The following is a 26,969-nucleotide window of genomic DNA, read 5'->3' on the forward strand; positions in this document are numbered from 1 at the left end:
ATGATCACTTTTGTCCTTACTGATTTTTCATCACTTGTTTTTATCCTTTTTACAATAGGCTCACACAAAGACACCACAGGTAGGGGTTTAAATTTGTATCCCATGTCTCATCTAAATCCACGAATCTGTGCCCTGGCATCACATAGCTTTCTGCGCACTAGTAACATTGTAATAAGGCAAAAGTATAAAGCATTACCATGCCATGCAGGCAGTAGGTGTCTTATCTCTCACCACCATGTGGAGACACCTATTTGCAAAGTTGAATAATGCATGTTTAATAAAGGGAATGGAAACACAGTGATGTTGCTTGGGAAGAATGAACACACCAGACTTTTGATGCCTCAGATGTCAGATATATCGCTGTTTCATATTTACATCTAGGTTCAGCATACACATCAGTAATCTTTACCTACATCAGAAATTGCTACCCGCCTCCTGGTGTTGGCATACATGTATATTTGGAAAGATCTGAGAGTTAGCCTTGAAAGCAGTGGACTTTCACAGCATTACTTTGCCAGAGCCCTATTAGCCTCTGCATTCTGTCTGTGTGTGACTCACTTGAAAGCCCTTGATAAAGACTGGAGGGGGGAAAGACTTTAAATGTAAGCTTTGCAATTTCTCTATTTTCTCTGCAAAGAAAATAAGCAGGATTGACTTCCTGGTTGTTAACCATTGTAAGATTCTTGGATTTTGGAGTGTTTGAATATAAACTGGGTGAAGTAGACGTGGAGACACCTGCATAAGCAAAAACAGCAAATCTAAATCTTTGCAGGCTTTAACGATTCTGCAAGAAGCTATATTCTTTATTTAGATGTACAATCTTCTCTGCTTTCATCTACAACGCTACAGAGATTCCTCCCTAAGTTGTGCTCTTATAGTATTATAGTAAAAAGAGAAAGATATTTGGACAAGTGCAACATTAGGTTGTGATTATCAAGATCTTCAACTGTCTTTTTCCATGTTTAAACAAGAATTTTCATAATTATTTATTTAAAATGCGCTCACTTGAGGCATTGTCTACTAGACATATTTTTAAAGATGCCTATTATAAATCTACAATCTAAACACTATCACTTTATTATATAGAAGTTGGAATATTGTTTTAAGTATGCCATAGGTAAACGTGTACTTAAGAAACAGCATCTTAAATTTTGCCTTGATTTTATGACAATTTTCAATGTTTTTCTAACAATTTTTAACCTTCGATCGTTTTTTCTGGAGGTGTAGTCATCAGTGTGTTACATCAGATTTAATGAATGATGACAGAAACTATTTGTATAACCCATTTCTAATATTTTCCATGAAAAAAAGTTAAATGAAGGAGAGGAACATAGTTTACCCAACTTTCCCTTATACAATAGCTCCATCTTGTGGAGAAACACCATAAAATCTGCTTTAGTTTTTCTTGTTATTTACATAAACCTCCCAAAAACTGCTTCTGAATTAATTTTCACTCAATAAAATACCAATTTCTCTCTTCTGTTCTCTGTTTTTATTATTGATCTTTGTTTCTGTTATTACTGAGACCCCCTTATTAGCGTGTATTATTACGGCCCTGTTTGATTTCATATGCAAGTTGCTGTATGATCCTCCAGATTTGCTCCACGCGCTTTCTCTGTTCTGCCAGATCCCTTTTTATCTCCTCAAGCAGCTCCAGCTTTGAAAGTTTCCTGTGAATGGATGTAAACACTTCCTCTCCAGCTTCCCCAACAGCATTATCCTGCTTGGGCACGGCGTGGCTCGGTTCAGGCGGCTGACATGATCTCATGGCTTCTTCCCACACAATCTCAAAGTGCAAGTCAATGAAGGCTTCCAGCTCCTCCAGGCTGCTGTTGCCCCACTGTTCAATGAAGGTCTGCAGGCCTCCAGACTCAGAGACCCTTCTAAGAGTCTGCTCTATCAGTGCAGGATGGCAGAGTGATTGCACACTGATCAAATCTTGTTCTATGCATGCCTCGTTCTGTGTCTGAGATGAAACTAGATGTGTTGTTTCAAGTCTGCGTGGGATGGGATCCATGAGGCTTTCACTGTTCACTCTCAGGTGGTTGTGAGGAGCAGGAGATGGGACATGCTGAGCCACTTTTGGCAACCTCAGTACTTGTTTGCCAGAAAGCAGAGACAATATATAGGACATGAAGCGATATTGGTCCACAATGATACATCCAGCCAACTCTATGGTTCTTCCTGCTGGTAATACTACTAACTGAGAATAATCTTCTGAGAGGTTCAGTGATGGATAGGGGAGGGATTCAGGCACTGTGAAGGAAATAATGACACTTGATGTGATTTCCTGTGAGCAACAAAAAGTCCACACTATCTTTTATTAACAGTATTAAACACATAGACCACATACAAAATGTATCTTTCTTTGTGTTTCCCACTGTGATGTTTATTATGTACCCTTTTTTTTTACTTTCACTATTTAAATTAGCTCATAATGCACTCTAATAGTCTTTAAACCCCTTGGCAAATTCAACAGACATATAAAAGAAATAGTTGGTTTACTCACAGTTATTGGACTGCTCAGGTCTGCTACGCATGAAATCCTCTGGAGCCCTCTTATACAGTGGCTCTGTGCCTATCTGCTGCCCTTGAGCTGAAGCAACACTTTTCCACATGTGATCACCTCTGTGAAGAAGAGCCTCATCAACAAGCATCTCCTCCATCAGATCAATTAGCTCTTTAACCTGAGCTCCATCTCCCCAGTTCTTATTGTCTAACACATGATATCTGTTCCCACACTTCTCAACAAGCCATTGCAGCGGCTCTCCTTCGCTTTCAATGTGCTGCTCGATGCTTGTGTCACCCAGCATGTCACCATAGCTGAACAGGACCATACATCTGTTCCATAACTGATCTCCTCCTGCCTCCAGCTCTTTTTGCAAGGTTTTCCTCCAGGTATCTTTGAACGACGAGCTAAGATTGACAACCAGAAGTATAGCACAGGATGCCTTCAAGAAGTCTGATGTCACAGAGAGGCAGCCTGGTGTGTCTGCTACCACCACCATCTTGCCACAGATATTTCCCTGCCTTTCAGTGCAGGAAGTAGTTTGAGCAGCCGTGTCAAAGCAGTCTCTGCTGAGGATGGTGTTTCCACAGGAGCTTTTGCCTGTTTTGGGGCCACCAATGAGCACGACTCTCAGCTCTGTCAAAGGTTGGAGGTTCTCTGGCAAACAGAAGTGTTATATATTTATTTATTTCTACAAATCTAAACAGAAAGCAACCACACTGCTAAATTAAATATTGTTAAAATGAGTAAAACAAGATCTTGTTGACTTTGTTAATTATCCAACTCACCAAGCTGAGATCTTGCCATCTGCCTTTGTTTCTTCTTCTTCATTAGTCTTTCTCTGGCTCTCTCTTTCTCTCTTCGCATCGTCCCCTCCAGCTGGTCCAACACTTTCCTCTCTAGTTTATAATAGCAGCCATTGTCACAGCTAGTGATGATTTTCTCAATCTTTGCAATCAACTCCCTGACTTGAAATTCCTTATCTTTCATTTTACTGTTCAGAACATGATACCTGTTGCCACATCTTGCAACAATCCACCGCAGAGCTTCTCCCTCACTCTCAATGTACTGCTCAATAGGCGTGTCTCCGAGCCAGTCCCCAAAACTAAACAGAAGGATAACGTGAGTCCAGATGTGTTTACCGATCATATCTAGATGCTCCTGCGCTGCTCTTCTGTAGGTCTCTGTGAATGCTCTGTCCACACGGATCACCAGCAGAAATACGTGAGGTCCTGGAGGACAAAAATACGAACTCAGCGCCAATTCCCCCCGATCAAAGTTGGAGCTCTCATCACAGAAGTAGTTCATCCACCACCCTGGTGTGTCCACCACAGTTACCAGTCTCCCAAGCACCATTTCTTGTCCAGCCTGGCAACAAACTGTCCTAATGGGTTTAGGGTTGTTCTCTCTTGCCAGGATTGTGTTGAGTGCTGAAGTCTTCCCAGAACCCTTAGCTCCAAGGAGCACAATCCTGATGTTAGTAACTCCCTTTGACTTATCTGAGAGAAGTAAAGAAGAACAAGGGTTGGTTAAGTAGATTGTGCTTATATTGACACAATAAACACACCTACACAGACACAATTTTAAGTGTATGTTCCAGATGACATTTGAGGTGGCAATGGTCAGCAAAGAAGCAGTCAAAGTAAGTGGAAGTTTCTTGGACATATACTTTGTAGCCAACACTGTTTTCTGCTGTAAGCAGCTGTGTTTTGAGCTTTCTGAACTTTCTAGTTTCATCACAGAATATATAAAGAACCTCTTTCTTAAAGCTCTCAGCTGTTTTGGAAGATTACTGATACTATTACAGTTTGTTTCCTAATTACTAAAACACTTACTCCCATTGTCTAAACCAAATTCTCCATGCACTAATAGCTCACTATGACACACTGGGCAAAGGGATTCACTCGTGATGTGTAATGCATAATGTGAGGCAGAAGAGAAACACAACTAACACAAAAAAAAATGTTCACACTTGCTACTGATACAGCTTAGCAGTTGAGAGCGTGAGGCCAGAAAAGGGAAGTTAAGGGTTGATGCCAACTATGGTTAGTAATGAACAAAAAGGTTATAGGTGGTCAGCTGGAGCCTTTCTGTGTGGAGCTTGTACCGTCTGAGCACTATGGCTTCCTCCTACAGACAAAAGATATGCTGCAAAGTTAACTGGTGACTCTAAATTTGCTGTAGGGCAATTTTTATTTCATGTGTTGTAACTTTTGTAAAGTGCAAGACAGCATGCGAATTTGGAAAGACCTCAGTTACGGGTAGTGAACAGTGTGTTCTGTTTTTTTAGTGTGTAATCAGTCCTCAGCGCTTATGATTTTAGCTGGTCGTGTGCATAATCTGACTACACCGTGTGATTTTAAGCACAGATAAAAAGTTTTGTTGAGGATGAGATTGCAAGGGTTTCTAGGAAAAATGTTATATGGGTTTTATCACAATTTTGGGAAACAAATAAGGGTAATTTGGAGTTGTTGAGTTGGAGAAATGACATCTGTGCATGGTAGCTTTTTTGTTTTTTAAACTTCTGCTTCTTGTGGTTTCGAGTTTTGCAAAATGGTTACATGACATCTGCCAGTTGCGTCAGGGCGTAAACTGCCCAAAGGGTTTTCCAAAACACACTTCAGTGTTTCCCTTATTATCTGGTTTTAGTATTAATCCCTTTTCTCTCCTGTCTTCCCTTTTCACTGTTATCTCATTTTATGAGTCTTTTTGTTTCTGTGTTAGCACTTTGTTTTTTCCTCATTTCCTCTTTCACTGGAGATTATTCTTACTTTCTGTTTTCCCTCCTTTAAGATTGTCGGCTTTATATGAGTTTTCTACAAATGTGTTAATTACTTTGACCCCCCCAGCTGTTTAATGTTGCCGTTTATCCCTTTGCATCTATCCATCTAATAGGTAGATATCTCTGTGTTGTTCTTTGCCTTTGTTGAGTTGTCTTTGTATGTTCTCTTATGTCATACCTTGAGTTATTTCTACATCACCTACTATTTTGTCTTGTCTTTGCCTTTAGGTCTTCAACCTAGACAATCCCTAGAACATGCAATATAATGTTTGAGACTTTCCCTTTAATAGCCAAGTGGAAAGGAAAATATTTCATAGTTTAAAATCAACTCACTTTCTCTCTGTTTTCTCATTTTCATCAACCTCAGCCGAGTTCTCTCCTCCATCTCTCTCTTCTCCTCTTGATTCACTCGTAAAAAATTTTCCTGCATTTCAAACACACTGTTTCCATTTTCTGTGACAAGTTTCTGTATCTTTGCCAGCAGCACTGTGCGTTCAGAGTTATCACTCGGGACAACACTGTGACACCTCTGGCTGCACTTTTCACTGAGCCAGCGGAGGGCCTTTCCCCATCTTTCTACATACTCTTCAGGATTTTTGTCTTTGTACTTCTCAGCACAGGTGAAAACAACCATGCAGTGACTCCACACCGTGTCACCCAGCAGGGCCATGTGCTCCTCCAAAGCCCTCCGACGCTTCTCTGAGAAGACAGGGGTTGCCTTAATTATTATAAGGAATACATGTGGGCCTGGTGAGCAGAGAGCAACACTGGTTATGATCTCCCTCTTCACCAGCTTAGGTGTGCTCTGAGCACTGGAGTCACACCACCAGCCAGGAGCATTCACAACTGTGAGCCGCAGTCCGGCCACTTCCCCAATCCTGCTGGAGCATAAAGTCCTCTCTTTGGTTCCAAACTCTTCTTTACCCAGGATTAAGTTTCCTACAGCATTCTTTCCAGAGTCTCTGCCACCAAGAAGGACAATCTTTAACTGTGACGTACACCAACCATCCACTAACAAAGAAAAATAGAAATACACATTAAGGAAAAGAGGCAAGAATGAAAACGAAGGTATTAAAGCTAATCACAAAGTCTTCTTTTTTATGTGTTGATGAATTCCCATCCATGACATAAAATATCAAAAAGACTGAAATCAGAAATGCATGTATCTCAAACAACAAGAAGAAGGCAGACTAATTTAAAAGTATTTTTGTATATGAGATCCCAAAACATGTTTTCACCCTGATAAAGATAAATTATTTCAGACTCTACAACTAATTAGCCCCTTCTTGATAACTGTGCGGGAGTAAATAGTGATATCACACATTCATTTTCTCTGTGATAGGGCCTTAAAGCTAAGCTTTATTATGGGCGCGGCCACTTTGAATCACAGATGGGTGCAGCTTCCCCTGATTCAGCACTGCACTAAAAGACGCTTTAAAGACACTTCTTCCAAACAAAAAAAGAGAGAAATTAACCAAGGATAAATGAAACAGCTATTAGAATATGAGGTAAGTATAAAAAATGAGTAAATATGAAGCAAGCAAGATTTATTAAAGCTTATATACCTTATGGCTGACTATGGTTTTTTTCATCATGGATTATTAGAAACATATCAACACTGTATTACATAAGAGCATTAAACTCCATGCTACTTATCAATGAAACTATAGTGAACAAAAATGAACACAACAATGTGGAAACATCACAAATCAATCAATTGTGACCAATTTCTTTATTAATGAAACATTAAGAAATCATTTCATGACACTAATAATACAGAGTCTTTGGGTTTCAGATATAATCGTGTACGTTTTGTGGTGAATAAGGAGAATCACATATTAACACTTACATGTTGACAGGTTGCTAGTTGCCATCTCCAAATCTGTGCTGTCTATAAGCCTGTAATGTATAAAACAATCATCATTTTCTCACATGTCTACTCCATGTTTCCAGCCTCTATGTGAAAAATGCAGACACTGAAGGAGTCATGGTAGTGTGTGAGTCTGAAGGTCATCTGCAGTCAGCAATGAGACACGCCTGCCATAAACACTAATAACCATTTATCATTTATTCCACACAAACAAAAACTGTATTTTTTTCATAATACTCAGAGAGGTTTGGGGGTTAAAACATTTAATAAGTAATTTTGCAATCACGGGACATTACATTTTAAAAAGAAAAAATAAAAATAAAAAAGTAACACCATAATCACACTCTTTTTTATTTTGGATCCTGTACTGTCGCCATGTAACTAAATGCCTTTATTCAAATTAACTGCAAATTTTAGGTTTTTCTGTTTCCTGCTTCTATTTATTCTTCTATTCGCCTAATGAGCGAATAAAATAAAATAAAATGTGCAGCCAAACCCCTAAACAATAACTAAAACTCTAATTAGCCTTCAAATAATTAATTTGTAACACTAACGTTGCACTTTTTTTATTTTCTTTTTTTTCTGCACTTTACCAATGATATTTACATGCCGTACTTCCGGTTAAGCCATTCAAAATAACCTAATAAGTTAAAGTTTAATGTTAAAAAAAATTTAATTTAACATTATTTCTTTATAAAGAAAGAAATGTATTGTGTAGCTCAGTGCTCGGACTTCTCTCGACAGACCGGGTTTTCCTTGGTTTGTGGGGTATATAAGCTCCGCCCCTCTTCCGGTTTGGTTTTACACAATCGGTGGTTACCAAAGCAGGCGATCGGAGCTCTGTGGTCATTAGAGGATCGGTGACGATGGGGGTCAAAGTCAGAGTGGAATATTGGTATTTATCTTTCATATTACGTACTTTCTTTGTATTTTTAGTTAACTTTTTGTCTGTTGTCTTTCCATAATTTAAACACAGTTTCACTTTTGGCTAGCTCATAGCTAAGCTAGGTGCCTGCGCAGGCAGCAGCCTGAGCCTAGAGTAAGGAGGGCTGATTTTGCTTTTGCTAGTGTGATTTTCTTACGCACCTGTGTTTTTATTTCATTTAGTGGTGGATGAGGTTACGAGCCCCGCTATCGTGAGCTCGCCCGTGTTGTCAAGGGTGAGTTTAGCGATGCGGACGTGACAGGTGTCGTGGGAAGAACCGGTAAGTCATCGTTGATCGCTGCAGATAAAGCTGGAGCTGGAACTCGTGCTTTGTTTCATATCAGATGAAACAAACCATGAGTTCATAGCTCCAGCCTTAAATTCCACCCCTCTCTTTATTGTGAGCTTAGATCATCAAAGCGCCATTCTCACGTCCTCTATTTCTGCTGCTCTTGGTATTATAGGTAGCTTTGAGATTGAAATCAATGGGCAGCTGGTCTTCTCCAAGCTTGAAACTGGTGGATTCCCTTATGAGGATGACGTAAGTACTGTGCATACAATTTTCCTATCATGTCAATTACAAAAGAATAGCCCTTTATTGTCATTGTACACTTAAAGGGAAATTGTGAGTGCTCCACACCAGCTGAGCGGGAATAAAGTGTAAATTGTAAGACAGCAGGAAGAAATAACAAACAGAAGGAACAGAAAACGGACTGTTATTAATGCTGTGTATTTCTTGGCACAGGTCATGAACGCGATTCAGAATGCTTATGATGGCAAACCTTTGCAGAAGATCACCAAAAGCCGCGCTCCATGCGTCATCATGTAAACCTCCCTACTGCTACACAACCGTGCAGCTGTGGTTTACACACCCAGAAGAGAAGCACTAGCAGTAAACCAAACTCTGCTCTGCCTCATGGCTCCTCTCTCTGTTCCCATAGTGGTCCTCCGGGGTGTTAATGATTACCGTAGCTTCAACTATTAAAGGTTATGGTATGATGTATCTGTCCCTGGAGTTCCCTCATCATAGGAGCAAAGACAGGGAGATGATGTTGCAGATGATATGGAGGGAGTTCACCTTTTAATCCTATTGCCTGTCATTTTCTACCTGACTAGTTGTGTTTTGTTTCTCACTGTATGTTTGGGTTTTTTTGTTGGGGTTTTTTTGCTGTTTAAAAACTTCAGTGAATGCAGGAACGATACAAATGGAAACACTTTATCTTTGCAGCACTTTATGCATAATGATTTGTCACTAAAGCATTTTTATGATATTTCATCATTTTCATAAAGTAGTAATTCACTCTGCTGGTTTTGAATAGTGTTGCAATGTCATATTTGTGGTGGATGCAAAGTGAATCTTGACTTTTTTTTTCTTTTTTTTTTAAATCTGTATCAAATTTGAAACGAGTACAACATTAAAACGATTGGATGTAATAATGCTATTGTCTGCAGCAACTGAGCTCAGCCAAGTTTCTGCTCTAATTTGTTTCGGTAAAGTACTTTCGCATGCAATGTGTGTTTCTAAAGGCCGTCACCAGCTGGTCTATGAAGCTCACATACTAGATGCTAGCTCATATTTCATAAATCCTTTTGCATTGTTTTCTGATATTAAAACTGGAGCAAGAAATAAAGGCAATTGTTCTTGAAGTACTGCGTGTGTCACTTTTTCATAATTAAAGGTGTCTTATTACCTTTAATGGGTTTCTTTGCTTGTATGTGATTGTTGTCCTCACATTCTTGGTTCTTGGAACTGGTAACCAGGTGTTTTCGTTGCATGCGAAACAGCTTCTCCTCTGTGGGCCGAGGCTGTCAACCTCTAGGGAGGATCGCACACCAACTGCCAATTATTTTACAGCACGACTTCAGCAGGCTTTTCCTGTTTTGTCTCTGTCCTCTGACACAAATGGGTGTAGGGCCATACTTGTTAAGGGTACCTCACATAATCACTGACCCCGTTCTCCAGGTTTCTACTTCCTGTTGTTATGTATGCAAATTGTTTTGGGGTTTTTTTTATTTTCTCTCACCTCAATAGGAAAATGAAATAATTACTTATTTAACACGAATGGGCAGATCAGATGGAACCTGCCATTGGTGGGTTTCTTGGCACAACATTTAACACAGAAATGTGGCCTAAGAAACTGAAGCAGAGCTAGAGGGAAAAAAATACTTAGTTCTAAAGTAGTTTGCCATACTTTTTGCACTAAGGGGCGCCAAACTCAACAAAGACTACCATCACAAGTATTTTGCCTCCAGCGTACCCTCTGTCAAAGAGAGTATCACCCTGAAGTCAAATGTGGAGAGAATTCAAATAAGGAAATTGCTCGTCTGAAAAAGTCTCGCAACCTTCAAGGTTTTTTTTGTTTTTTTAGCTATAAACTATGTTTTTATACATAAAACGGTGATGCTATTAACCAAGGCTCTGAATTCATTTTCAGGTTGTATGTATGCGCTGAGGACACTATCCATTCATAAGCTTATGAAGACTCACACAATCTTAACAAATGTGCTGAAAGTTAATGTTGGGCCTCATTATTTGTGGATTGGTAGATTTAGCAAACTTTAGAAGGCAAATATTAAAAGGTCACTAATGTAATTATGAACTGAATCATAAATGTGATTAGGCTTTTATTTTGAAAAGAAATGCATTGAAATATTTTACTGCTTTTTAATAAGCAAGTGTTGCATAGTTTGTCTAGGTGTGTCTTTGGTGTTTGGCTCTGGCCTGCAATGATAACTCCCATCAGCCTGCTTCTTGTAATCCTGATAGAGCTCATCTGTGCTGCCTTAGTCCTCCAATAAGGGTACTGAAAATGTGCAGTGCCTCTAAAGAGTATTTAAGTGTCGCCTTCCATATACTTTAGTCAGATGTCTTGACTCAGGTGACACCATTTAACCAATTATGTGACCACAAAAACCAGATGGCACGCTAGATGAATATTTTTCATATTTACTGTACACATGAATATGTTGTAAGACAGCTCACTCACACATAACTGCAAACAGGTTTTTCAACATTTTGTGATGTGTTTCAGCAAACGTTCCCCTTCTCTTTCTTCTTTCTCTTTTTTCTTTCATTTTCAGACTAAGAAGTCTGCTCTGAGTTATAGATTTTCAAACTGCTATAATGAGGCTCTCTTCCAAGTCTATATAATTTTTTATTTCACATACTTTTATGCCACCACAAATGGAAAGTTTTTCATGTTGCCGTCACCTTTTTCTAAAGTTCCCTAAATGTTTATGAAAGTGTGTTTTTGGACACACATTCATAATCAAATAGGCTATATGAAGCCTGGGAGTGTCTGGATACTGTATGCGTAGAAACATGGACACTGCAGATAGCTTCTACAATTGCTGATAACAGTGCCACAGTGTCTTTGGCTGGGGCCCACTTCCCTCACTGTGAAGTATATTTATGTGTTTACTCTCATAGACAATTATTATTCCTTCAATGTCAGGTCATCAACCAGGAGTTCACAACCCACTGGCCATGGTGCCAAGAGCAGCTATAAAATCATAATCATGTATAATCATAGTTCCATATATAAACATGAAGGCAATTTAAGCCTGTAAAACAAACACGTTGTTGCCAGTACTTCTGCCAGTGTTTCTAAACTCTCATTTGAAATCAGTTACTTCTCACTGGGTTCAAAAAAGTGTTCCTGCTACTGTTTAAATTCGCCTTTTATCTGGCTAGCTAGCTGGTGGGCATGAAGACATATTTGAATGAGCTCACACTGTCAGCTTAAGGGGAGTCCTTGAAAACTTGAAAAAAAAAAAACCTCTAATGTACACCACAAGTCTGATTTTTTTAAAATCAAAGTAGAGCAGATAGTTACACTTATTAGACATATGATTATTTTGAGCCCCTGACTTTGATGCAGCCTCAGATGACTTTGACTGTAGTTCTAATTAGATTGTCTTGGTAGTTTCAGTATGTTAGCATTGCCACTGTGCCCCTGGTAGCACACTGACATGTGTCTATCCTAAAGGACTGCATCCAAGTACAGTCACAAATGACAAACATAGTTTTTCTGTTTCTACTGTTTAGATATGTTACAGTGAGTTCTTTATGAGTGCATTTTACTATTTTCACATCTTTCTGACCCAACATCATCATCTGTCGCACTGTAAGGGTAATCCATATCCACTATTTGGCTACTTTTTCCATATTATGGACCAAAGCCACAACAATTTGCTTACATTTGAATTTGATACTACACCGGACCACAACCCTGTGAAATATTTACAAGGACATTTGCAAATCAAAGCTAAGTCACATGGATAACCTGGTTTTGTAGATCTTTTTTGGAGTCCGTGCAGCTCAAATGATGCTGTCATTGAAGCCAAAGGGAGCAGACCAATGCTAAGATTTTTTTAAAATTCACTTCACAAATTCAACTTTTTATTCAAATGTTTCAGCTAAATTATTTTAATAAACATTTCCCTCCTGCCTGGTAGCTCCAAATTCATCATCTTTTGTCCAATATATCCCACCTCTTCACAGGCTTAAACCATCTCAGCCTCCTGTCTTTTTATTAGTGTCATTTCCAAATCATATGTCATAGAAGGTCTCACTACCATCGTGTAAACTTTCCCTTTTACTCTTGGTGCTATGCTTCATTCACAAATCACCCCGACACTCATCTCCACCCACTCCACCCTGCCTGCACTCTCTTTTTCACCTCTTTTGTCCACTGTGCATTACCTAGGATTGTTGACCCCAGGTATTCAGACTCATCTAGTTTCACCAACTCTGCTCCTCGCATCTTCACTGTAATACCGGTGTCCCTCTTATTCACACACACTTTTTGTCTTGCTTTTACTGACTTTCATTCCTTTTCTCTCCAGATCATTCCTCCAGCTCTTCAGCCTCTCTTCCACCTGCTCCCAACTCTTTCTAAAGATCATAATGTTGTCTGCAACCATCACAGTGCACTGAGACTCTTGGCTGATCTCATCTGTTAGCCTATTCATCACCAAAGAACAAGGGGCTCAGAGCCGATCACTGATGTAAAGGCTCACCTTGAACCCATCCGTCACTCCCACTGCACACCTCACCACACTGTCTCTCTGTCCTCTTACATGTCTTGTGTAACCCTCACATACTTCTCTGCCACTCCTGGCTTCCTCATGTAGAACCACAGTTCCTCTCTTGGCACCCTATCATAGGCTTTCTCTAGCTCCACGAAGACATAGTGCAGCTCCTTCTGACCTTCTCTGTTCTTCTGCATCAATACTCTCAAAGCAGACATTGTATTTGCAGTGCTCGTTTTCGACATGAAGCATACTGCTGCCCACTGATCATCACCTCTCTCTTTACTCTCTCCATTATTACAGCTCTGCACTTCAAAATCAGTTCCAGTACACTTCTTCTCCATTCCTCAGGCATCCTCTAAATTTCCAGCATTGTGTTAAACAAGTCCACTTTTCTTTCTGCATGTCTCCCCAACTGTGTCATCTGGACCAACTGCCTTTCCACTTTTCATAAAAGCCCTCACTTGTTATATATATATATATATATATATATATATATATATATATATATATATATATATATATATATATATATATATATATATATATAAAAATTACAGATATTTTCAGCTGTAGTCTCAGAGTTTCAGACCCCGCTGTATATTGAAACAACTGTCAATATGAAAATAAACATTCTGCCAAATTCCATCACAAACAAATATAACCAAATGAGACACATTCACAAAATCGTGAATTGTAGTGCTATGCTGTCAACAACCACACAGAAAAAGCATTGACAGTGACAGAGTACCAATTTCCTGCTCTGAGAAAGAGGAACTTACCAACAGCAGTCTCACATGTAAAACTGGTTCAAATACAGATATTTGAGATCACGTATTTTATACACAGTTGGTACAGGGTGTTTATTATTTGCTGTTTTTTTGTATGTACACTACCAGTCAAAAAGACACACTGTCTAATTTAATGGTTTTTCTTTATTTTTACTATTTATGCTATCTTATATTTTTACATTGTAAATGTACTGGAGACATCAAAAATATGAACCAAGATATATGGAATTATGGTAAATGGCCTGTATTTAGATAGCACTTTTCTAGTCCCTAAGGACCCCAAAGCGCTTTACATATCCAGTCATTCACCCATTCACACACAGGTGATGGCAAGCTACGTTGTAGCCACAGCCACCCTGGGGCGCACTGACAGAGGCGAGGCTGCCGGACACTGGCGCCACTGGGTCCTCTGACCACCACCAGTAGGCAACGGGTGAAGTGTCTTGCCCAAGGACACAACGACCAGAGACTGTCCGAGCCGGGGCTCGAACCTGCAACCTTCCGATTACAAGGCGAACTCCCAACTCTTAAGCCACGATCGGAATTATGTAGCAAAGAAAAAAAATTAATAAATAACTCTAAACATGTTTTATTATTTTTTTATATATTCCTGAAAGTAGTAGTAATTGCAAACCCTTGGTCTTCTCTCAATGGCTTCATGTCACCTGAAATGGTTTTCACTTCACAGGTGGGCCTTGCCAGGGTTCATTTGTGGAATTTCTTGCCTACAGTTGTGTTGTCAGGTTGGTACACAGCTGACAGCCTATTTGACAACTGTTAGAATTCATATTATGGCAAGAATCAATCAGCTAAGTAAAGAGAAGCGACAGTCCATCATTACTTTAAGGAAAATTGCTAAAACTTTGAATGTGTCCCTAAGTGCAGCAGCAAAAAACATCAAGCGCTACAATGAAACTGATTCACATGAGGACCAGCCCAGGAAAGGAAGACTAAGAGTCATCTCTGCTGCTGAAAATAAATTCATCTGAGTCATCAGCCTCAGAAATCCCAAGTTAACAGCTCCTCAGGTTACAGACCAGATAAATGCCACACAGAGTTCCAGCAGCAGACACATCTGTACATCAACTGTTTAGAGGAGACTGTGCGAATCAGGGCTTTATGGTCAAAATAGCTGCTAAGAAACCACTATTATGGAAAATCAACAAGCAAAGAGATTTTTGGGGGGGCCAAGAAATACAAGGAATGGACATTAGACCAGTGGAAATCTGTGCTTTGGTCTGATGAGTCCAAATTTGATATCTTTGGTTCCGCCTGCCGTGTCAGAAAAGGTGAACAAATGGTTTCCCACTGTGAAGCATGGAGGGGGAGGCTTTGCTGGTGACACTGTTGGTTATTTGTTCAAAGCATGGCTACCACAGCATCCTCCAGAGACATGCCATCCCATCCAGTTTGTGTTTAATTGGACTATCATTTATTTTTCAACAGGACAGTTACCTCAAACACACATCCAAGCTGTGTAAGGGCTATTTGACCAAGAAGAAGAGTCATGGAGCGCTGCGCCAGATGGCCTGGCCTCCACAGTCACCTGACCTAAACACAGTGGAGATGGTTTGGGATGAGATGGACCTCAGAGTGAAGGCAAAAGGGCCAACAAGTGCTCAGCATCTCTGGGAACTCCTTCAAGATTGTTGGAAAACCATTTCAGGTGTCTACCTCATGAAGCTCATCAAGAGATTGCCAAGAGTGTGCAAAGCAGTAATCAAAGCAAAGGGTGGCTATTTTCAAGAATCTAAAATATAAAACATGTTTTGAGTTATTTCATACTTTTTTATTTACTACATAATTCCATATGAGTTCATTTATAGTTTCATAGTGATCACAGTGGACTCTTTCCCAGATACCAGATCGCCAGATATATACGTACACAAGCTGGTAAGTTTCTCTGAAACACACATTCAGGTTATTATTTTGATCAGAGGTCATACAAATGGCCCTTCACCTCAAAAAGTTTGGAAATCTCTGGCTAATGGCATAACGTCTTACACCAACATCTGCAAGATTAGTAACTAGCAGCACATTCTCCAATAACCACAGTGTCAATGCCACACTTTACAGTTTTAAAGACTGTGATCATGATCCAAGATCTGTCACATTTAAGGCTGTGTGACGGTTGGATTAATTCCAGACCCAATTATAGGACACGGGAGACAGGAATGACACCAAGACTAGCTTTAATGTTGCTGCTGTTACATCCAAATTTCCCCTTGTGGGACAATTAAAGGATTATTCTATTCTATTCTATTCTATTCTATTCTATTCTAATCTAATGCTTATAGTTTAGGCCATAAGCAAAGTCCAGAATTCAGATGCTGCATGAATTTCGGACACACAGTCTTGAGTTAAGGTTTGAGCGGTGCAGGACCCAATGAAAGATGCGCAGGACACATGGGATGACTGAGGGCATGGCAGCTGGGATTCAGTGTCTTGGATGGCCCTTCATAAAGCAATCTCTGAGACTGTCTTCCTCAGATGCTAACGCAGCTTGTACAGACTGAAGAGCACAACATAGCACAAATCTTTCTTACACTCCAACATTCAGTCTCAATACAGAAAAAGAACACACAGTTTTATTGCTCTCCCACTCAGAAACAGAACACACAGTTTGTAAATTTGCAGACTCAGAAAGAGAAAACACCACTTTATTATTGGCCGGCTAAGAAACTGGAAAGAGCCTTATGATTGGAATTTGCTGTCTCAGAGAAAACACACAGGATTAATCAGTTTTACTCACAGTGAACGCAGGCTCAGGGGGCTGGCGTTGGCAGATGCTGGCAGGGATGCTGGCTTGGGCCCAGGTCACATATCTTAATACAGAACTGATACTGAAGCCTTCAAAAATGCATTTAGTTTATCAGTGATGACAATCATGTGTTCTGTGGCTTTAAGTGAATGCCACCAGGAGTTCTTTTAAGATTGCCTGTATGGTTGGTTTTACCCCAGAAGACTTGTGAACAGGAAAACGGTCAGTTTACTTTGTGTTGACTGACAACTGCACTTGTTTTTGGACTTGCACTGCCGTAAATTCTCATTAGCAGTGCTCTTCCACAAGCTGTTATCACATGTTTTGAAAAAAATTCTGTTGCTCTTATTGTTTTTTGTGTCTTTATTCATCTGTTTTACACTTTTTCTCAGTCTACCCACATCCATGTGTGGCTTATCTATCACCAGCTACCAGCTTCTACCGCCAGGCAACTGCTGAGGATGTCTCACCCTGTTGAGACCACATGATATGTTTGAGGGACAAACCAGGTGAGCTTGAAGGCTGTAACGGAAAAAAGAAGTTGAGTTTAATGTGTTCCCATCACATCTCATCACTCACCCAACCCTCAATTTGAGGGAATCCCCAATACGTAAACAAAATGACGTAGTGAGATGCTCTGCTCTTGATACTGTACATTGCCCCCTTCTTTACCCTCTTTGGCCCATGTGTGCCCCTTCGACAAGATGAAGTGCAGCTTGCTGTTTCATGCTGTCCCTGTCTGGACTCGGACTTGGTTCATGCTGAGAGGGCGGATCGGCCAAATTAGGGTTGGGATATCCCTGTGTCAAGGTGTCTAAAGCTGATAGCCATGTTTGTCTCTATCACCCCCCACCCATTCCTTACCAGGTTGCCCCAACAGCCAACCAGAGGACCAGGAGGGTACTGCACCTCTTACGGTCGACGTAGTTTCATATGGGTGTTCCCGCTACTCGAGTTTTCTTGCTGTATTTGTCTTTTCGCTTGTTCTGGCTCATTTTGTCGCCGGGCTTGTCGAAGCTGACAGAACGGCTCGGCCTGTGATCGGCCTATTTCCTGTGCTGGAAACCAGGTAGGACTACCTGTGTACAGGTAGGGGTGTTACCTCCTGTTGTAGGGTTCAGACACACTTTTTAGCATTAATGATCCACAGGGAAGGGGTCAAACAGGATGAATATCTGAATGTACTCCAGTAGGAAAGTAGAGTCAAGCTTTTTATGTTTCTGACATGTTTGTAAGAAGTTTAGACTGAAATTAATTCATTTGCTTGAGTAATTTTCTGGTAATCTTGTTAAAGAAAACATTTGTTATTTATATTTGTTGCTTTATGTTTCAGCTTTTTGTTGTTAATTTGAATGCATGATAGAACATGCATGAAATGTTTTGATTTTTATTATTGTTTAAAATATATATTACTTGCTTATTCTGACTATGTGTTTAATAATCTGCATATTTTCAGTGCTAGCGGGAAAAATATCTTTATCAGCAAATGACAACGCCTTCTTAAGACTATTAAACTAACTAATGTCATTTGTTCCAAGAACTGCAAAAGCATTATTCTGATCAGGTGTAGAGTAGATTTGCAATGTGAAAGCTTTACTTTTCTACTTTTTCAGGTGTCCAACAGCAAATATTTTCGGTTGCCATTTATACCAAAAGTGCAAGACTTGTTCGTTTGTTTGAAAACTTGAAATACACTACGCTCAAATAATTTACTGTTAGATTTATAATATTTTTCTGTAATTTATGGTTCAATACCAAATAGTCAAAAATTTGATAACTATACCGTAGTGCTGTTGAGGATAAGAGATGTGTCTTGTTGAAGGGTGTAACCCAGAGATAAGACTCTGTAGGGCCTTTTTTCAGCTGTAACGTAGTTCATATTCTTAACGGCTGGTTGATTATCTGCCCTCAGCTGCAACTCTGCTGACAAATGGGGATGATATATGATTCCTCATTGAAACGGCCTAAAAAAGATCAAAGCAGAGAAATCCCAGCAGACAAAACAGCTGTCTTGGTCCATAGTGAGGTGTTGTTATTTCTTATTAGTTATCCCATGTGTTTTTATGTATATGTTCATTCATCCTCTGCCTTAGGGAATGCATGAAAGTATCTGAAAACTGGGAGGACAGATAAGCCAACATCGATGGAAAACAACTTAACTTTTGAGGAGGTTGTTTGTTTTGTGATTTTACATCCATCCATTCATCCATCTAAAATCTATTTCAGTTTTTTTTATCCATTTTCATCCAGCTGTTTCAATGACTTCTTTTACAACTTTGCCCATATCTAGGGCGGTGACATGTCGTATGAAGACAATGGCTCAGCCTTCCCTTCTCCAATGATGCTGTGAGTTCCTCCTGGCGTCTTTAAGCAAAACTGCAGTCCATGTTTATGTTGAAATTGTGGTGTCTCTGATCAGATAAGTGGGTCCTTCCCTGCCCTCAACTGAGAATGAGCATACTCTTGCCCCAACAACTTCCTCCATGACTGTATTTAGATCAAGTTCTAGATCAAACTATTTTGTCTGTTAAGTTTCCATCACAAAGTTAGGCTATGAGGTTTTTAGCCTCTTTTGGCGAATTGTTTAGGTTTTCAGATACAGCAATAGCAGTAGTCAGGTGCATTAAGTGAAAACACCCACATTTACTCACAGTTTAGCAACAGAATATCACATAAACTTAATGATGCAGCTTGGGACACCAAAATCAGGATACATGCTGAACTTATCAGATGGTCAGAAAAATATCAAAAAGAGACATTTGTATATTGCAAGATACCTTCTGGGTGTAATACATGGGCATCTGCTTACAATTATAGTGCCTGCCTAACAGCGTGTTGGGCTGCTCTCAATAGCCATAGTTTACAATTATGTTTAATTTAAGTCATGTAGGAAAGAGAGATCTGGGTGCCTCTTACAAAAGCTCACACTGACAAATGTTTAATTATCATGAATTCCGGGTAGCAGAGGTAGTTTAAGTTTATAGGTCAGCCATGAGATACACAGCCAATCATCATTACACTACAAAGCAGCTAACAAATTAGTTGAGCAAGCCTGCCATCTTGTGGTCATTTTCAGAATGACACTAATGACAGACTAACTGTGCGAATGGTTTGATTGATTTAATCAAGGAAAGACATTTACTTTGCTAAAAGCAATCACAGACTTCAAAGTTAATTTATCTAAAAACACAGATAAGGTGATGTCATTTTTTTTTATATTTAATCACTTTATAAAATGTAAGATCAACTGCTTGCTTGTCTTTACGACTTGCCTGTAAGACTTGCTGTGATGTCAGGAGGTGTTTTTGAGCAGAATTCCTGATGATCCCTGATTTTAAACAGTGTTTGCCTTTGGTGCTATCACTAGGACCATACCAGGTCAGAGTGATGACTTTGACCTTGAAAGGGGGAGGGAGGAGGTGGAAGAGGATGAGCCGTCTCCGGAGCCCATCGTCATTCCCACCAATTCAGAGGGTAAAGTCTTCTTAAAGTCTGTTTTCTCTGTGTTGTGGTGTGATTTTATCTACCTAAGTACAAATCACACCTCTGTCTTTTTATTTCAGCTTTTCTGAACCTGAATACCAATGCCACAACAAGAGGGGATGCCCAAGTTAGTTTACAGTTTTTAGTGTTTCAAATCCATTATTAAAATTCACCAATGAAATGAACTAATCACACTGATTTATCATAGGCCTATGTGGAGCTGAATGAGCTTGAGGGAAACATCTGGCAGGAGACTGGCCGCTGGGTGGGCTACGAGGAAAACTTTAACCATGCCACAGGAAAATGGGGTCCTTCTCACGTCTCCTATCTCACTTTTACCAGCCTGCTCCACGTCCGCAAGGCCGTGAGTACAGGTGAGTATGGAGCTTAACATGTACACAAATCAGTGTTTATATCTGAATAAAATCAAACTTTAAAACAACACGTTTTACATTTCCCCAGGTGCTATTATCCTTGATATGAATGCCAGCAATCTGTCTGCTGTGGTTGAGAAAATGGTTGATGAACTGCTGAACAAGGATGTGATCCGTTCCAGTGATCATGATGACCTGATGAGAGTTCTCCTGATGAAACGCAGGTAACCCATACAACATATTTCTTTTGCAAGATGCCTATGTCTTAAACACGACTGCTCATTTGATTTGTCCTTCCAGTCAAACTGAGGGACCTGTGGTCACTCCCTTTGGTGATATTCAGATGCAGACCTTTTCTGTCACAAAAAAGGTACAAATTTGGGGGGAGGTTATGCAGATTAATATATGTGTATTTATTTATTTATTGTCAGTGTAGCAGAGTTTACATGTTTTACTGCTTTACTTGTTTTCTTTGCAGAGAGACAGCTCTGACAATGTAGAGGCTTCAATTGTCCTCTCAGGTATGCCTAACTTTTTCTGATTTCCCATTCATTTATCTTCAGTTTTTGTACGTAGTTATGGAACAGATATATCAAAATGTGCGTGTTTCCCACAGGTGAACTGGACTTCCTGCAGAAACCAGCAGTGGCCTTCGTCAGGCTGAGTGACTCTGTGGTGATGGAGTCTGTCCTGGAGTCTTCTATCCCTATTCGCTTCATATTTCTGTTGGTGGGCCCCGGCCACAGTGGAATCAACTACAGCGAAAGCGGTCGTGCCATGGGTGCTCTGCTGGCTGACTGGGTGAGCGAGAAGAGGAAGTGTGACGCTGTAGAAATTGCGCAGTTTAATCAAAATAAAGGACACCTCATTTGTTTGGTTTCAGGTGAATAAAAACTTATATCTGTTTCTATGTCAGGTGTTCTGCCTGGAAGCTCACTTGGCTCAGACTTCAAAAGACATCACAGATGCCATCGCTGACTTCATGGACTGCAGCATTGTGATTCCTCCGACTGAGATCCAAGATACGGCAATGCTGGAGCCAGTGATTGACTTCCAGAAAAAACTGTTGAGTGACAAACTCCGTTCCACTGACCCCCGTCTTGCTTTTGGAGAAAGGGTGAAAGGTCAGCATACAACTGAGATAAGAAGCTCCTATTTGGTCTTAAAAAGTGAAATCTACAACACCTACAACAGCAAAATGAGCCAATAAGGTTTGGGGAGTAATATGAAACTTCTTTAGATTTAATTTATTGTACACAGTAACAGAAAAAGAAAAAATGGACACAAAAAAACCCAAACCAAAATTAGAAAAAGATTTCTAAAAGAATCTCATGCATAAGGAAGAACTGAAGATTTTTGATCATAAATAAAATTTATTTGATTTGTTTGTTTCTCTAGCTCTGCAACCTCCACCGGGGCCGAAGGAGGATCCTCTGGCCCGAACAGGCTATCCTTTTGGTGGCATGGTGAAGGATATCAAGCGCCGTTACCGCCACTACATCAGCGACTTCACAGATGCTCTGAACCCTCAGGTTCTTGCTGCCGTCATCTTTATTTACTTCGCTGCCCTTTCTCCAGCCATCACCTTCGGAGGGCTTCTAGGTAAAAGAGAGCGAGATAGAGAGAACTGTGTGATTTTGCATTCTTAACTCATTTGGAAATTTGTTTTGTTTTATTAATATTCATCCTTATTGTCTGCACCCAGCTGACAAAACGGAAAAAATGATGGGCGTGTCAGAGCTTATGATCTCCACTGCCGCCCAGGGTGTCTTCTTCTGTTTAATTGCCGCCCAGCCAGTCCTTGTCATCGGCTTTTCCGGACCTTTGCTGGTGTTTGAGGAAGCTTTTTTCGCTGTATGTAAAAGTTGTTGCATGTTAGAACTCAAAAACTCAAGTTTCTTAAAGGCTACTTTTAATACTTCCTTTCCTTTTTGAACAGTTCTGCAAGATGCAGGGTATTGAGTACATCGTAGGCCGCATATGGGTGGGTATGTGGCTGATAGTGATCGTGGTTCTCATCGTGGCAATGGAGGGCAGTTTCCTGGTCCGATACATTTCCCGCTTCACCCAAGAAATCTTCTCCATCCTCATCTCTCTCATCTTCATCTACGAGACCTTCAATAAGCTCTTTAAGGTTTCCTCCTGTGATTCCTCGATCCATTTTAAAACAGAGAGATTATTTTGATTTCTGTAACTGTCTTATTTGCTTTATCTTCTTGTTCTTTCTCATAATTTCGTTGTACATGTACAATGACTATAAAGGTCTATTCTATTCTATTCCTTCTCTTTTTCAGATCTTCAAAACCCACCCTTTGATCCTGAACTATGACCGTCTGAATGATACACTGGACAACCCTTTCCACCCAATCATCGAGGAGCATGTTGAGATCCATCCAGATGGCAATGTAACAGTTCATAAGTTGGAAACTGAAAGGGCATACCCCAACACTGCCCTGCTCTCTATGTGCCTGATGTTTGGCTGCTTCTTCATTGCATACTTCCTCCGTCAATTTAAGAATGGCCATTTCCTTCCTGGCTGGGTAAGATCAAGTCTTGAACAGAGAAGTATTCCAAATCAACACTTTATTTAGATGCTGAAGATCTGACCTTTTTGTGTCCTTTGCTCTCTTTCTTACTAGCTCCGTCGTTTGATTGGAGATTTCGGAGTCCCCATTGCTATTTTCTTCATGATTGCAGTGGATATCAGCATTGAAGATGCTTACACTCAGGTGAGTGTTGTGGAAATGAGCATATAAAAATAGTTATTTAAAAAGTATCCATGTCTTTGTGTGCAAATAATCACAAAGGCACTGATATATAAATCATTTAGTGAATATTATCAACAGCTCTTTACAGACATTTTTCCTGTTTTGTCTCAAAAGTACGGAAATATTTGTTGTTGGTCCAAAAGGTCAGAGATGGAAAATTTTATCTCTGTATCTGAAACGCAGCAAGAAATCTTGGCACTATTTTGGACAGTGATCTCAATTTTGCTAATCATACTGCTCTACCACTTGTAAAATATATCAAAAGTTCAAAATTCTTATCTCAGGATGACTCTGTGAAACTGGTCCTTGTATTTATGTCAAGCAGGTTACACAACATTAATGCTCTATTTGCAAGATTATCCAGATGATCAGTAGGACTTCAGCTTATTCAGATAGCAGCAGCCAAATCTATTATATATCTGTGAAAATTTGAACATTTTACCCCAGTATTAAAGTCACTTTATTGTCGGCCAAATACATATCTGACACGCTCAGTGTTTCTAACCCAGTTACACCTATATGTTGATCAGGTACAGATCTTTTAAACATTCCCTAAATTAGATGGAAATGTGCCTTTCTTGAGATCAGTTAGAGCTGTGTCTACATTCAAAGACACCTCGAAACCCTTTCTAATCTCACATGTTTAGCATTCTTAAACTTATCTTTTTTAAACTAACCCATAGAGAGAAAGCAAGATAACTTGCCCCCTCTACGTCTGTCCCATTAGCATGCAATTTCTGAATCCAACCAGTTCTCAAAATGTATGATGTAAGGCCAAATAATCTACCTTTAACTATGTCTTTCTAATCAGCATTATCACTCTGTCTTCTCATAGAAACTGGTTGTGCCAAAAGGTATTGAAGTGACTAACCCCGATGCGAGGGGATGGTTTATCAACCCCATGGGAGAAAAGAAGCCTTTCCCCGGCTGGATGATAGGTGCCAGCTGTATACCTGCAGTGCTTGTCTTCATCCTCATCTTCCTTGAGTCCCAAATTACTACGTGAGTGACACTTTAAACGATAACAGTATTAGTTTGTGTGAATTTAACTACTTAAATATTTAAGAAATCTCTGTTTTCAATGTTCTCTGTGAATCCCAGGCTGATTGTGAGCAAACCGGAAAGGAAAATGGTAAAAGGGTCGGGTTTCCACTGGGACCTTCTCGTCCTGGTCACCATGGGAGGAATCGCATCTATCTTTGGAGTCCCTTGGCTGAGTGCTGCCACTGTGCGATCTGTCACCCACGCCAATGCTCTCACTGTCATGTCCAAGGGCCCCAAACCAGAGATAGAGAAAGTGATTGAGCAGAGGGTCAGCGGCATGATTGTGGCCATCATGATTGGTAGGTGCTGCTATCTACAGCAATAATGCAGGCACAGCAGAGTCAGAGTAAATAACCATTTTGCTCATGCCAATTTTCAGGAGTTTCTATTTACATGGAGCCTATTCTGAAGATGATTCCAATGACTGCCTTGTTTGGCATCTTCCTCTATATGGGTATCACTTCTCTAAATGGAATCCAGATGTGGGACAGGATCCTTCTGCTCATTACTCCCAAGAAATACCATCCCCCTGATGCCTATGCCACCAGGGTATCTATTCAGCACAATACAGTTTATTTTACACTTATCAGCTAATCACAGTTAATTTGTATGCAGTACACCTTCATGTTTCGAAGCTAACTCACTGTGTTAGACAGTTTTCCTCAGAGCACAAAAAATATTTAGTATTGTTTACAATTTTTAATCTATTTGCTATTTTTTCCATGTCTTTGTAGCTTTGTCCCTCACATTTGTGTCTTCTGTTGTATATCTTTGTGATCATTTTTTTTTTTTACCTTGCTTTCATTTTTACTCACTTTCCCAGACCTGCTAACGGTACTTTCAAAAACAGCCAATGGTTCACAGCTCCTTGCTGATGTATTCCATCCTGCTTTTTCTTATATATCCAAGTCTAATGGTGTAATAATTACCATATAAATTGTTAATTAGTGCATTTCTCACTCTTATTTTTGTCATTTGTACAGGTGAGTACCATGCGAATGCATCTGTTCACTCTGATCCAGCTCGTGTGCCTGGGTGTACTTTGGGCAGTGAAGATGAGCACCTTCTCTCTGGCTCTGCCTTTTGTTCTCATTCTGACCGTTCCTCTGCGCATGTTCATGACTGGCAGGCTCTTCTCTGCCATGGAAATGAAATGTGTAAGTGCTTATCTATATTTTTCAAATTTACCTCTTCGTGTCATTTCATATGTAAATTTCCTTGTTGTAACCTGATCTGCATGTGTTGCAGCTGGACGCTGATGACGCCAAGGTGACATTTGAGGAGGATGAGTAGGATGGATCTATACTGCCATAAACATCACCATAACGTTCATATTCACATTTTATTTAGTGATGCCACTTCTTTGTATATTTAAACTGTTCCATTACTATTTGTCTTTAAAGGGCATTACCTGACATTTATTAATATATGACTTCTGCATCTAAATTTGGGTTTGCAACCACAACAGACAACCAAAATGTATTGAATTTCATCATCGAGACCTATCAGGTATTACTAATTAATATTTTGAGATTTTAGGATTTCAAAAATGTTTTTTAAGGTATAAGTGGCTGTTTATGTACTTAGATACAGAGTGGCATTTTCTCTCAGGGAAAAATGAATGAATGGATTTTGAAAATAAGAGATATTTTCCCCTTGTGATGTTAGATAGATCCATTTATATATAATAGTTTTATTTTCTTTTAGTGCTCAATTACAGCATGGCTTTAATATTACAACAATGCAGTTAAATTTTAGTTCTGCCCATGTTACAATAATTTAATTTCACCTTACTTTAAGCTAAGGAAATCTGATGTCAGCTCTTCAGATGCGCACTAAATAATGAATTTTGTGAGACTACAATGTGCCTTTTGTCCATAGTTTATCAGATTATTCAGAAAAGTGTGAAGTTGTTTCTGAAGTTTTCCCATTTACTTTGTGTATTGTTTATGCAACAGTTTAGACTTTTTTTGTTCAGTTGGCCTATATAGAATATAAATGCACTGCTTGTGTGTAAGTGTTTGTGATTTTAAATGAGATGTGCAGTGCAGGTAGATAGTTGATGCTGAGATCTTATTGTTTGAATTGATTGTTATACTGATGACATAATCACGTAAAACTCTGTATACATTTTCCTTGTTGTGCATTTTATGTTGCCCATCACATTTGTGTGCAAAACACTGTACATGCTTTGGATTTAATTTTATTAAAAAATAAAGACAACCTTAAAACGCATGTTTTCATGAACGCATTAAGTAACACAATATGTCACATCACATGTCAACATTTTGTCATTATTTTTACCCTGCAAGAAAGAGGAGAGGGCGTGAGGAGCATGTCTGCCAGTCAGCTTCATGCTGCCTTCAATGATGTCAGGAAACTTCAAAGTCCTGCTGCTCTGGAAGACAAGGGGGGCCTATTCTTACTTATTCTTAGCCTACACTATGATAATAACACAGGGGGAATCATTAAACAGAATACTGTTTTCTTTCTCAGACTAGTAAAACATGTTTAGCTGAATGACATGTCACATAATACATAGATACACAACATACAAAACCGTGAAGTTGTAAAATACACCCTTTGTTATGTATTTTTTATTTCATGATGTCACTTTTTAATAATGTT

At 39.6% G+C, this 26,969-nt stretch overlaps 4 protein-coding genes across 5 annotated transcripts; 2 read left to right on the plus strand and 2 right to left on the minus strand.

Moving 5' to 3' along the window:
• Window positions 1-1,502: 1,502 nt before the first annotated feature.
• Window positions 1,503-2,640, minus strand: LOC120439771. Its single transcript, XM_039610791.1, has 2 exons — window positions 2,510-2,640; window positions 1,503-2,256 (listed from the first exon to the last, which is right to left on the minus strand). The coding sequence occupies exons 1-2, from the start codon at window positions 2,616-2,618 to the stop codon at window positions 1,535-1,537; spliced, it is 831 nt and encodes a 276-aa protein (XP_039466725.1). The 5' UTR covers window positions 2,619-2,640; the 3' UTR covers window positions 1,503-1,534.
• LOC120439834 (GTPase IMAP family member 8-like) lies at window positions 2,623-7,165 on the minus strand. The gene is made up of 5 exons (XM_039611094.1): window positions 7,141-7,165; window positions 5,625-6,302; window positions 3,568-4,008; window positions 2,688-3,166; window positions 2,623-2,628 (listed from the first exon to the last, which is right to left on the minus strand). Exons 1-5 carry the CDS (start codon window positions 7,163-7,165, stop codon window positions 2,623-2,625), a joined length of 1,629 nt encoding a protein of 542 aa, XP_039467028.1.
• Window positions 7,166-7,902: 737 nt separating this feature from the next.
• selenow2a (selenoprotein W, 2a) lies at window positions 7,903-9,733 on the plus strand. The gene is made up of 4 exons (XM_031725862.2): window positions 7,903-8,056; window positions 8,269-8,366; window positions 8,551-8,627; window positions 8,832-9,733. The coding sequence occupies exons 1-4, from the start codon at window positions 8,028-8,030 to the stop codon at window positions 8,913-8,915; spliced, it is 288 nt and encodes a 95-aa protein (XP_031581722.1). The 5' UTR covers window positions 7,903-8,027; the 3' UTR covers window positions 8,916-9,733.
• Window positions 9,734-17,588: 7,855 nt separating this feature from the next.
• On the plus strand, window positions 17,589-26,574 carry slc4a1a (solute carrier family 4 member 1a (Diego blood group)). Of its 2 annotated transcripts, none has more exons than XM_031725831.2 (21): window positions 17,589-17,741; window positions 18,766-18,842; window positions 18,963-19,018; window positions 20,040-20,146; window positions 20,236-20,282; window positions 20,364-20,529; window positions 20,618-20,753; window positions 20,830-20,899; window positions 21,008-21,050; window positions 21,146-21,330; window positions 21,446-21,653; window positions 21,928-22,131; window positions 22,235-22,383; window positions 22,469-22,663; window positions 22,824-23,069; window positions 23,169-23,258; window positions 24,133-24,299; window positions 24,399-24,640; window positions 24,721-24,890; window positions 25,325-25,498; window positions 25,590-26,574. In XM_031725831.2, the coding sequence occupies exons 2-21, from the start codon at window positions 18,816-18,818 to the stop codon at window positions 25,632-25,634; spliced, it is 2,727 nt and encodes a 908-aa protein (XP_031581691.1). In that variant the 5' UTR covers window positions 17,589-17,741; window positions 18,766-18,815; the 3' UTR covers window positions 25,635-26,574. The 2 variants fall into 2 exon arrangements, with proteins under 2 accessions (XP_031581691.1, XP_039467240.1); XM_039611306.1 differs by having other exon boundaries at window positions 17,639-17,761.
• The last annotated feature ends 395 nt before the right edge of the window (window positions 26,575-26,969 follow it).

The sequence above is a fragment of the Oreochromis aureus genome, linkage group 4 (genome assembly GCF_013358895.1).
Source record: "Oreochromis aureus strain Israel breed Guangdong linkage group 4, ZZ_aureus, whole genome shotgun sequence".
Lineage (NCBI taxonomy): Eukaryota > Metazoa > Chordata > Actinopteri > Cichliformes > Cichlidae > Oreochromis > Oreochromis aureus.